Source organism: Hippoglossus hippoglossus, chromosome 16 (assembly GCF_009819705.1).
Source record: "Hippoglossus hippoglossus isolate fHipHip1 chromosome 16, fHipHip1.pri, whole genome shotgun sequence".
NCBI classification, from domain to species: domain Eukaryota; kingdom Metazoa; phylum Chordata; class Actinopteri; order Pleuronectiformes; family Pleuronectidae; genus Hippoglossus; species Hippoglossus hippoglossus.
The window spans coordinates 17,206,111-17,218,971 of NC_047166.1; the positions used below are offsets into that span (position 1 = coordinate 17,206,111).

The 12,861-nt window shown below is 43.6% G+C and overlaps 1 protein-coding gene across 5 annotated transcripts in view; it reads left to right on the forward strand.

Moving 5' to 3' along the window:
- Window positions 1–572: 572 nt before the first annotated feature.
- Window positions 573–12,861, forward strand: part of triob (trio Rho guanine nucleotide exchange factor b) — a 113,181-nt gene continuing 100,892 nt past the window's right edge. For 2 of the 5 annotated variants that reach the window (XM_034610708.1, XM_034610709.1), the window contains exon 1: window positions 581–1,494. In XM_034610708.1, coding sequence (XP_034466599.1) covers window positions 1,425–1,494 — 70 coding nt within the window. In that variant the 5' untranslated portion in view covers window positions 581–1,424. Of the gene's footprint in view, window positions 1,495–12,861 lie in introns of all 5 variants that reach the window. The other 3 variants (XM_034610717.1, XM_034610711.1, XM_034610710.1) reach the window with 3 other exon arrangements.

Genomic DNA, 12,861 nt, shown 5'->3' on the forward strand with positions numbered 1-12,861 from the left:
TTCATTACCTTCTTCTTTTTTTAAAAAAATCTAAAATGTTAATTCTGCTGACTTTCAGCTTTAATGTCCAGAAATACCTTTTGACTCTCAGTTTCTATGACGATGTAGATTCTCAATGGAAATTTGTTCTATATGACCAGCAGCCTATTTCTGCACAAACGTTGACTATATCAGTGTCCCCCCTGCATATTCTATGTAAGTGATCAGACTTGTTGCAAATCAATATTCTGTTTGTCAACAATTGATTAATCAACCAATCGGTTCAGAAACAAAAGGTTATTGTTATTATGTGTTTACCCCAGGGCCTCCTAGATCCGACCATGCTTACAGACTATTGATTCAGGCCTGTGTCAGTGGAACAAACACAGCAGGTGATAGTGGAGCCTGACATTCTTCACAACGGGCGAGTTGCACGGGCCTCCCAGAAGCAATTCGCACAGACAACCTCTAGGTGGCGGCAGTTTACCGTCACGGGTTAAAAACCACTGAACTGCGGCTGTCGAGGGAGAAGTGGGTTAGATTTGTGGGGCAAATGACCTCATGGTGGAGCATCATCTTCATCGCCAGGAGAGGAAGAGAGACGGAAGCAGTCCCTCTCCATCAGTGTCATTTCCCCCAGGTATTAAAACCCCAATCTGTCATCGCTGGAGGATTGATGGGCCGCATTTCCCTCATCAGGTAAAATGATTCAACCCACTGACCCCACGCCCGTGTTCAAACTGCGTGTGGAGGAAACAGCCACGGTGATAACGTTAAACACGAGCAGGGCTTTGCTGCACACAGGGGGTAAGGCTATCCCAGATGTTGCGTGACGTTATGGCATCTCCCATAACATCTGGAGCCATTAATCCAGAGGAGTGTCTCCCACGCAGCCCACATCAGCACCGCAGCGAGGGACTCTGAAGGTGCGTGCGTGTGCGTGTGCGTGTGTGTGTGTGTGTGTGTGTGGGGGGGGGGGGTTGGTCGCTGCAGCTGTGCCGTGGCGCACATTTAAAAATTGGGTGGCGCACAATGCACCAAAACCCCCTCGAAACGGAATCCCAGGATATCCCACCCCCCATCCACCTCCCCGAGACGGAATAGCCCTCCCTCCCCTCCTCCTTTTTTTTTTTTTTACCTCCGCCTTCTCTCACTATCCCCCTCTTCTATCTCCTCCTCCTCCTCCCTCACGTCCCAACTCGGGAGCGCCGCCGATCGGTCGCCTGGATTTTCCCCCCTCGTCTCGGCCAAAATGGAGGAGGAGGTCTCTCGCTGCTTGATGAAGGGAGCCGAGATTGCCTGACCGGATCTGCTTCAATGAAAGGCGTCGGGATCCGAATTAGCAGCGATCGCCACGAGCAGGGAGCCCATTGAGGATTTCTATCAAGCTACCTTTTCTTTTTTTTTCTCTCTCTCTCTCCCTTCCGCGCACGCCACCCGCAGCCATGAGCGCAGGAGAGGGGCTGGATGAGGCTGCGAAGGACGCGGCAGACATAGCGGCGTTTTTCAAATCCGGTAAGTCGGGAAAGGGGCGAGTCTGGCTCGGGGAGAGCTACGGCAGAGGTGTCGCTGTGATCACGGGTGGCGGTGATGGTGGTGGTCTGTCACACTGTGGACAAAAGCCCCACAGACGGGTGTCACTGGGAGGGGTGGGGGGAGATGTGTAGCCCACTGCGCCGCTGGACGTGCGTGGAGAGACGCGCACACCTTGTATTTATTTACCCCATTTCAGTCCACTGACCCTGACACTCCGCAGCCCCTGATGACAACACCTCTGATTGTTAAAGGCACTGACCCCATTTTGGGGTTGGACCACGCTGGCTACAAGGTGTGTACATTGGTTTCAGCTCCGCCGTGGTGGCTGTGCGTAACAGCTCAGTCCGTCACGAACCCCTTGGATCACGTGGACCGTACAATTTGATCGATTTTTGCCTGCAGACACAGATCGAACACGAGCCTGGGATCACTCTGAGACCCAGGTCTCCCAGATCTCATTGCACGAACAGAGCCTATAGGCCACTGACGCACATATGGCCATTAGGTTGCACTCAGCACGCACTGGGCCTGTCTAATAATATGATGGCATCATCATAAGGAAAAAGGATGGGCCTGCATCCAAAACGTAAACACCCTCTATATGTCCCAGGGGGCTTCACTGCAGGGGGGCCTGATATCAGCCTATATGATTATAACACTCAAGTCCTGCACCTTGTTCTGACAGAGCTTGTGAGATTTGAGGTAGTAGGAGTGATTCTAGATTATGTCACAATGCCTGCAATTCTTTACCAGATACAGTCTCACACTGTTTTGTAATATTAAGATGTCCATCCCATTCCAACAGGATGTTATTTCTCCCCTGAGGCAATTGTATCATAAGATGTATTCAAGATGTGTTTTATTTTGACTTTTTAAAACCTTTAGCGTATAACAGGAAAGTTTTGGAGCTGTATGTGCTTGAACATTATGTTAGAGATTAGTTATTGTTTTCATTCTCTAGCCAAGCCCCTCCTGGATGTCAACACACAGCCAATCCAGCGATTTTGTGAAATACAGCTTTGACCCAATCCGACACAGGCATTAAGGAGGGCAGGGTTTTAAAATTTAAAAGGAATATCGGCCCAGCGTCGGGGAATGATGTCGCCACCATTAGAGCAGGACCACCTCTGACACACAGCAGAAGAAGCAGCAGCTGTCTTTCTCTCTCTCAGCTGTTTCTCCCTGTGACACCTGGTGCCAGGGGGTCTGCTGGTCACCATATGAGCAGGGACACACATACACCCACTCGGCACCGTGCACAAATCAAGGCACTAGTGCATGTTAATCGATAAATGCAGCAGACATGCACAAACACACACAATTTGTAGAGTCTATAAACAACTATTTTTTTTGTCTTAGAATTGCCTCTACCAGTCAGACGGTTAGGAATGTTGTCAAAAAGGATTGTATTCAAATGCTACAGTCTCTCCTATGGTTGGTTGGATGCCTGCCAGTGTATTTTCCTATAGCCTTGTTGTATCAGGCTGGAAAGTTGGCTCACCGGGGAAGTTGGACTGCTTGGATGTTTATGTAGCGGCAAACACAGTTCATACAGTATTCATGATGGAGACAGAAATAGGTTACGCTCTCAGGAAACTTTTATAAGACATTATTATGGAGAGAGAAAAAACAGATTTTGTGGGAGAAAAGTGCTAATAGCTGCGCGATTGGTGCCGAATAGCTGAATGTCTCCAGCTGAGATAAGAGCTGGTGGTTTAAAACATTGTTAGTCGTCTTGTTTAATTAAAGTTTTGTCTTTGTGCCGCTGCAGTGGGTTCACAAAACCTGACGTGTTGGAAAGATGAACAGAATACAAGATACTTAATGTAGGGTAATGGGTTCATTCATTCTTCGCACTTGCTGTGCTTGTAATTGGATTTCATTCAGCAGGCTTGGATATTGTTTCCTCTCGTGTTCATCATTCAGTTCATTTGGATATTGTTGATCTCATTCAGTTGATCAATCACACTTCTCACCATCAGGTTTTCCTTATTACTCTTCATCTCTCCGTTCTCAACAGTTCATTCATTTCATCCACCGTTAATCAGCTGTTTTCCTGTGTTTTAACAATCAGCCACATAGTATACTCTTGTGCAATCTGTCCTTATAGATGATATGTCAGGGGTTCATTTGTCTGTACTTCTCACAGACTCACATACTCCTGTATCCCAATGTATCTTATAGGTTTTACTGTGCAGGACCAGTAGTAGTGACCACCCTGCTCCCCGTAGCCTCTCCAGCAGGCTCCTTAATTGCAGCCAGCTTGTTGCATGTTGAAATCTTGGCACACAGCTGCTCATCCTGATCCCGAGCACTTTATTTCTGGAGCTCTGTGTGAGTGTGTTTTGTTTTGCTGGGACTCTACTTGCACTTCGGTGCCCTAGTTAGCCAGTGAAGGCTAGAACGTGGCAGAATGTTCCCCCTAAACAAGACGGATCCGTGACAGGCTCAGAGGGCGACTCAGTGGAAGACGAGCTCGCTGACTGGTTTGAAGCTACAGAGGTGGCGGCCTGTTTGGGTGATTTCACTGAGGTTTCCATCAAAACATCTACTGTAAGTCCTGTTTTTTCTTTAAGGCCAGGGTTGGCAATCCTGAAAAAGCTAGCAAGAGCAGGCTACACTTTGAAAAGATGCAACCGATACACCCAACCCCCTCCCAAGCTACGCCCCCCCAAAACACACGACCGTGCACTGACTGACAACTGCTAGAGGATGACTTTTCTGTGACTCGCTCGCTAACTTCTGGCTATTGTCTCTGCTTCCTCTCCCCAGCTGAAGACTCCGGTCATGTGCAGTGAGAGCACGGGCTGAGTGTGTGCAGCAGGCATGTCGGTTAGTGACAGTGTCAGCCAATCATTTAATTTGGTCTCAATGAAATGATGGGTCATGTTTATTAAAGTCATGCGAGCGCCGATGTCATCAAATATGTAAAAAGGGTTTCGGAAACAACTTACCAACCCTGGCTTTAATTCTGCACCAGTTTTGAATTGCTTCACCTGAATGGATAATATCATCATTGGCCCTTCAAAATACTTGACGTTCCTCTCGGCCTGATTTGATTTTCTCAGTGAGCAGATGGAGCTCCATCTCTGAGTCCCACACTGTGGATCACAGCTCAGCGGCTGAGTCACCCTCCCAGGTTTCTCATGCCTTGATTCAAAATCCAATCCTTAATGTTTGTTCTTTTCTTGCAACGGGTCAAAGCTGAGAAATATTCAGCTGCTTTCTTGAACACTTACAAAAACTGCTCTCATTCCTCTCCTGCTCAGCTATCCAGGCATACAGTATATATCACCCCAGCTTTGCAAGTGTTTGCAATACAAACCTTTGAAAGCATGGGAGTACAATAGCACTCTTCATAACTAGGCTATATATAGTTGTTTACAACCCGTAGATAAATAGCATAATCAGTTGACTATTAGACCAAAAAACATGTCTCCGGTTCTGTTTTGAATACAGCCGATATAGTAGCCCTTTGTTTCCCATTTTGATTTGCACTTTGATTAAGCATTCTTCAAAGTGAGGCATCACAGCGCAATAAAATATGGCTAATTGCCGACAGCCCACGCAAAGCTTAGCAGCATATCCCCTGTGAACTCCAAATATTGGGTACTTTGTAATCAAAGCAAGCTGCTCATAACTAGAGGGTTGCCTGCTTGTGGAACGGTCAGGAATTGTATTAGGAAGAGTCTGGAGGTTGTGGGGTATATAGTTGTCAAATATCTTCCAGCTGTTGGTGCAGCAGGGAAATTCAATTCAATCTGGAATACTGATGCAGAAGTTATGATGAATTATAATTTATTTTTTCCCATTCTTTTTAAATCAGTAGAACAAAATACCCCCCCCCCCCTTGCTGCAAACTGACAGTAAGAATGAGTCTTTATATTTCATTTGCTAAAAAAACTAAGCGTGTTCACGTGAAATTTGTGGTTTGTGAACTGTTCAGTGACTTCTCGGGCCTCAGTTTACTCATTAGCACTCATTAGGTAACTTCAGATGGAATCCTCACTGGAGTTTCCCAAACCTTTCGGTAAAACTCAACAAACACAGGCTTCTCTTAGCAACTGAGTGAGGATCTGAAAGTGAAGCTATGTCTTCAAAGCACTGAAGGGTATAAAAACATCAAAGCGCCTCCAGCTTGAAATTTCCACCGTACGAAATTTCATTAGTTAACACAAGGTCTGGAAGACCAAGAGCAACTTCCCATCTACTGGGCAGAAAGGCAAAGCAAAACACCCATATGACCGCACAGGAGGTGTAGGGAGGTTAAGCTGACACATGAATGGTGGTGTATCATTCCACTGTGCAGCATTTCTTGCACAAACAGGGAATATCCTACATCAATAGGTTGTTCGCCTGAGAAAGGATAGCACAGTCCTTGTATAACCTGCATGCATTCCCCCTCTAACTTAGTCTATTTGTTTTGGTCATATAAAAATGAAAATGTCTTTTGAAATCACCTCCTCCTTGTCACTCCATACAGCAGTTTTACTGTACTGCCACTGGCAAATACTGTGTTTAAGGCGGTAAAGAAGAATTTATTTCCAGTAGTGTAGCGTTGTCAGCAATGTTGTAATATTTGATGCCAGGCCAACAAGTAAAAATGTGAGGTGTACTGTATGCAAGACTTCAGTTTCCAGCTATTTAAAGGAAGTAGTTTTTGTGTATTTCTCTGTATGTATTTGCCATACGACAACAATAGCAATCGTCACTTACATACAGGGTTAGTAACATACAGCTGTTAAAATACGTAATATAAGTTATGGAGCAAAACTTTATTGGGCCACGAAAACCAGATCAAGAAATTCGGACTTCCCAAAGTGTCTCCTGTATTAGATGCTCACAGGAAAAAGCCTGCAGCTACTGTGCAGGATTCTATCTTTCAGCAAATCTTAATATCCTTAGAAGTTTTGCAAAACAGAGCCGCTGTCTCTGTCTCATTATATCTTCAAATTAGAGCCATTAGCTTCACATGAGCTAAAATCATTTGGTCACCGTTGACACTTGAGTGACGCATTACATCTTTAGATTAACCCCCGTCAAATATATCTGAACACGATAGAGCCATCGCGGCAAAACAAAAATAACATCTGCACGATGCTATATTTTCTCTTTGATGTATTACGTCCCATTAAAAGGTCTCTTGAGTGACATGTAATGAAGTTACTGGGCCTGAGGAGGAGCATTATTGCATAGAACTGCACTGTGAAACTCAATTGACATAAAAGCAGACGACTAAACTGTATGCTGGAATGAGATTAAAGGTCTGCGTTGAGACGACTTGCAGTTTCCCCAGTCGTAACTGCACTGGTCATAAGACCGTGGTCATCAGTCGTGACACCCGGTGTTTGTGAGGCTCAGGGTTGTTGCAAAGATCAACTCTTCACTGTTTGAAACTGGCTTCGGTTTCTATCCATTACTAATGCAGACAGACTTGCAACTATACATGTAAGAGTGTCTTGGCAGTCTGCAGTGTTAAATAATAGATTTTTTTTATACCAGGAGAATAATTAATAGGCAGGAGCATGAGTGATTACCTCTACTTTGTCTTTGTAGTTCTCTCGAGAATCATTATGAAAGACTTGTGTCATGGACGGGTTGGAAAACCCCTCTGCTTATTATTTTTTTTATTGAAAAAAATAAGCTTTCTGACATCTAAAAAGACACTAGTAACGTTGCAGTTCTTTATGCATGCTGTATTTAATTGCTCGTCGCTCAGTGCCTCTTGCATCGAGGATAGAAGCGAAACGTCAGCATCACCAATGGCGATGTCAGTATTGACAGCGCAGTGAGCCATTTCCCTCTGTGCCCAAAGTGAACCCAGTGGCCTGTGCCAGTGCAGGCTGTAATGAACGCCGAGCCGCTGAGCAGCGATTCTTCATTTTCTTCCGGCGCAGTCACAGTCGGTGGAAGCATAATGACCCAATGTTATCTTGTGTCTTGCATACTCAAGCAGAAATCTTATGTAATCATTTAGACGAGGACCGGACTCCAGCAGGTGCAAGAGCCGAGGATGTACAGTTAGTGCTGATAAAAAGAGAAAGGGTCAGTGGAAAGTCACAGACAAGGATGTAGTGAGAGAGAGTAGTAAAGACGGAGAGATGCAGAATGATGCATGCAAATATAGGATGGAGGGAAGAGAGTGAGATCCCAGAAAAGGAAAGAAGACACGGCATACTTAGAGCGACAAACAAGCCTTCACTCATCAAATTATAGAGCTGAGGCTTGGGTGGAGCACACCCTGCAAAATGTAGGCTGCTCTGCTTTCCATGAGGCTGAAACCTTATGGTTGCATCCAGGGGCAGCCTAATTGGCAGTTGGTCAGAGTTAGAGACTATAAGCTCAGATTGGCATTGCCTTCACTGCTAAATCACCGGAGCTCGGCCATCTCATTTATTCAACTCAAAGAGGAAAAGAGGAGTAGTTTAAAAATATGTAGTATGTAGTTATGGTAAAAGAAAGAGATACAACATAGGTTCATTATAAGGCAGATAAAGTACAAAATAAAGATCTCTCGCATTGCAAAATCGGCATTATCAACCAAGTATTTTTAGGCTCCTTCGAAGAAAAAAACCTGTTATATTATAATGGTCAGTATTTTAGTTCACCAGCAGGATTGTAAGGTCATTGTTTGCATCGATAAACATGTTTTAGTATCAGCATCTTGATCATTGTTTTTTCATCATTTCAAAATATCAGTGACAAAAACTTACTCTGCAAATTCAACAAAAAATGCCCGGATGTCATTGTCATACTCCAACAACTAAGAAAGCCAGGGAGTGGTTTGCCTTCAAAATAATAGTGCGTGCATGCAAAATTTGGCGGCACCAAAATAAACAAAAGAGGGCTCCTACATTCTGTAAAACTTTGTAGCTGTGACCAACGGCACCACATCACAGAAAAGACTTTCTTTTGTAAATAATTGAAACATGCATTTGTTTTCAGTCTCATTCGTGGGCTGAACCATTTTTGCTTCGTAATCAACAGCTTGATGTTCAATTTCACCTGAACTGGCAATTGCTTTCTACCATATAAGGGGGACAAACAAACCTTAATCAATGTAATCATTAATATACTATTTCTTACAGCCCGAACTATATGGATTTTTGGGGGCTGATGCTGATACCTATATAAGGGAGTAAAAAATATCAAAAATATATTGGTCGATATATATATATATATATATATATTTAAAAAAATATCAATGATTCTTAAGATGTGGTTATCAAAGCCCTATGACAAATAAGTGCAATTCAGGCTTGATATTTTAAAGTTTAAAATAAAATAAATTAACCAATAAACACAAATCGATAAAATAGAACTTCAAATATGAAAATAAAGATTTATTTTATTTTTTACTTAAGATGTAACCATGAATGCACATCCCTTTTAGTTTTTGCATTGTTCATTCTGAAAGTTTTTATATCTGCAAACATTAATACTGATAAATCGGCTGGGCTCTACTATTTCTAGATTTAAAAGATCCATTAGCTGTTATTAAAAACAGATCAGGGGGTTGGTGCATACATGATCAATAAGTGCAAATGATCACATGACCTCTAACAAGTGGAAGCATTTAAAAAAACGAGCAATTCCAGGTCAGCGCACCATGTGAATAAGGTACTTTTCTCCTCCTTTCCTGATTTTCTATGAAAAGCCTACTGTATGCTCCCAACAGGAACCAGATGTTGGGATGCTTGTTATAGCTCGTTCCTCTCTTAGTGCTTATTGAAGGGTTTTATGGAGAAGACAATCAAGAAGGTAGCACAGCGAGGCAATTACCTGTTTTACAGCCTGACCATATTCATCGATCTCATCAGAGCCTCTTGACCTTTCGAGGGAGTTGTAATGCACTTTATGTATGTACACATGTTACCTCCCCCCTTCCATCCTGCCAAATTATTGATTGTAGTAAAATGTCTTGTACATCTATGCCAGGGGTCACTTTGAAGACGCACAGACACAGATCTGGAATTCTTTTTTTGGGAATTGTGTATATCCCAGTTTGGTTAAAGTCGAATGAAGCTGGTTCTCATTTTCTGAACAGATTAAAGAAATACAGTCTCGGAGATAATTTTTATTCAATAACGTTAAGTGATAAACATAAAACACTAGGATGTTTGGCTCTATAACCTAAAACTACATTGGTTGGTTTGATATGTATATTTCCAGTCATCATGGTCATATCAGTCGAATATGCCTCCATGTACATGAAAGATATTGGTTGGTAGCCTGGTCGATTATCAGGAATTCCAATAGGTTGGTAATGTGTTTGTCGGATGCTAAGTGTAGCCTGTGGGACAGCTTCATTACCTCACACATGCACATATACACACACGAAGCGCACACATGCACAGAGGTATAAATCAGTGCATCCCACCCACGTTGCCCGGGGCCATGGAAGCAAGGAAGAGGGGGATGGAGGGATGAGGGGCGAATGAGCAAGGGATGAAGACACGGGAGGATTGCGGGTCATAAAAATAGGCTGTGGGCTGGTCCGTGTGTCTCCTACAAATCCCTCATCTGATAAGAGTGAAACTTCTATCAGTCAACTGCAGACTCCCACTCGTTCTATCATTCCTTTCATCACCTCCTCCGCTCCTCTCCCACACGGCCCTCCATCATTACCTCATACCTTGCCTCCGCTCAGGGTTGTCATATATTCATGTAATGATCTCCCAGTAAGCTGCCACAATGCATACCTTCCTTCTCTTCTACCTAGAGATGCTCTCATATAATTTCCTCCTCCTGATACCGACTACGATACCTTTGCTTTGCATATCGTCAGGTACCGAGTACTGATCTGATATTATACTGTTCCAGTAGATAAGGCAGGGAGCAGCAACTGCCGTCGACCACCGTTATTATTTTCACTTTCATTATGATCATAGGTTTTTAACATGTGGAGACCACCACATAAATACATATTAATTTGATTCCTCCACAATTCCTAATTCCTCCCTCCTCGACCTCTCGCCGCTCTCTTCCTGCTCCCGGAGCAGATGCTTCAGTTCTCCCCGACTTCCCCCAGATCGACAGCTTAAACCAAGGAAGCATCTGGATCTGAGATTTGAAGTCACAAGCCTCCCACAATGCGTCGGACCTCTTTTTTCTTTTTTTCACGAGCAGCGCTTTGAAAAAGCAGCCACAGACTTATGACCATGCCCCCCTCTTGAGTTCTGAGACTTGCTGCTTTTTAAGAGCTTCCCCCTTGAGACGATGGTGCAGTGTGTCAAGTGTCAGGATGCGTGTCTTTTTTTTCATTCATAAAATTGATTAGCAATCCAGTTTCTGTTCTCGTATAAAGTGCATAACAAGGATCAGACAACTTCATTCTCAGTTGTGCATTAATCAGATATTTTTAGATTTTTTATTTTTTAGGGGACACGTGCAATTGTTGGATAACATTGTTGCAGAAACTTTAAATAATTCATATTCTTTCCCCACACTTGCACACGTCCAAATGCATACATGCATATTTAGAAACCAGACTCGTGCGCCTAAGTGTGCTTACTGCACATAATGGCATGTTTTACTATTTTTAGCAGATAAGCTTAGGTCTTATTTCAGCTAGTACAAAAGCAAAAAGTTTGAATAAAGCAGAACATGAACTCAGCATGTGTAAAATCAAAGCACAGCCTGCAGTGTGTGTGTTTGCATACATGTGTGATCTTGTGCGTGCCGCCAACAGTGCTTGTCTTCTGTCAACAGCTGCACGCAGTCTGTCCAAAAGGAACTGCGCCGTCTCTCTTTCTCCCACAAACACACACTCGCTAACATTCCGTCCTGCTTTGAAGACGGCAGCAGGCTCTGATCGCTGTCGCGTGAACAGTGCCAGCCCAGTGCTCCTCTGGCTTAGGAAGGCTAAACTGCCGCTTGGCCTCTCTGGCTTCGGATAAAATAGGTTGAGGATCAAGCGCAACATCCCCATCCTACTGTATTGGCTCGCCGATGTACGTACTTTCAAATTGGTCCCGGTTTCGAAGAAAAGCTGCCGATTTTTGTTGCAATGTTGTAGCTGCGGTAACTGCCTTTTATTGTTTTGGTAAGTGATTCACACACAATTCAAGGGGAAGCATATTGCCGGTGAAATACTGAATGAGTTCAGAGACGAAACGGGCCTTTGCTCTGCCAAGGAGGCTACGTTTTTTTTCCGGATTTGTTTGTTTCTTTGTTTGTACCGATTTCCCAAGAAGTTATGAAAGGGTGGGCATAACCCAAGGAACAATGCATTTTGGTCCCAAAAAATTGGATCAGGAATTTGTTTCAACATTTCTGTTGATTTCTCAGAGAATAATTCATGGATCTTGATTTGAAAAAAAGGGTACTGATGTTTCTGAGTTTGTGCAATTTGGTTCAGATCCAGATCTAATGAATTTAAATGTTGTTTCATTAGCAAACTGTTGGACCTTATTTGTTTGTCATCCAGCAGGATTATGCAAAAGCTACTGAACCGATTTCCATTCAAATTTTGTGGAGGATTGTGACATACCCTGAGGAAAAACCTATTAAATGTTGGTGCCGATCTGAATTATTTGCTGTTTCCAGTCATTATTTTTCTCTTTCTTTGACGTGGCGGGATAGGGCATGGCGAAGATATGCACCCTTGAAAGGCCCTTCTATTTTTTCTTCTGTCCCAGGTTTTAACCCCCTTCTGACTCATCCTCCCTTTATTGGCATTCTGGTCTTTTCCACCATCCTCATGTCGACTGAAGCTGCAGAAACAATTGTCAGGTTTTTATCTGAGAGAAATCTGAGTCATTTATCCTCCAAACACAGATGGATTTTAGATGAGGAGGTTTCTGGTCTCTTTTCAGTCTCCTCACAGCTTGATCCTGATCATGGTTACAAGTGAAAGCTCTGCCACTTATCTTGAACCGGCGGTTTCTTTCTTTCTCCCTATTTGGTAGAAGATTACTTCTCCCTTTTCTCCTTCACTAACTCCCTCCTGTCCATATGACCACGTTGCCACCTAATGCCTGCCTGGTAGCATATGCTGACCATGATTTCCCCCTGGACAGCATCTAGTCCCTGTGCACCGAGCAACATTCACTATTGTAAAACATGTGCCTGCTTTCACATTCTAAGATTAAAACGGCCTCTGGAAACAAGACATGTAAAGGATCTGAAATTCTCAAAGAGGATAATCACTCCCCACTACTGGACCAAACACCTTATCCACACTACACCATATAAAATGAAGCATACAGGGTGTGAACAGGTGCTTACTGTAATCCTCGCTAGGCAGGAGCATATGCCAGGCTGTTCTTTTTCGAGAGGCAGCCAGGAGAAGTCAGAGCGAAGAAGAGCTAAGCTGCCCCTGTCCCTTTACCCCCCCGTCTCTTC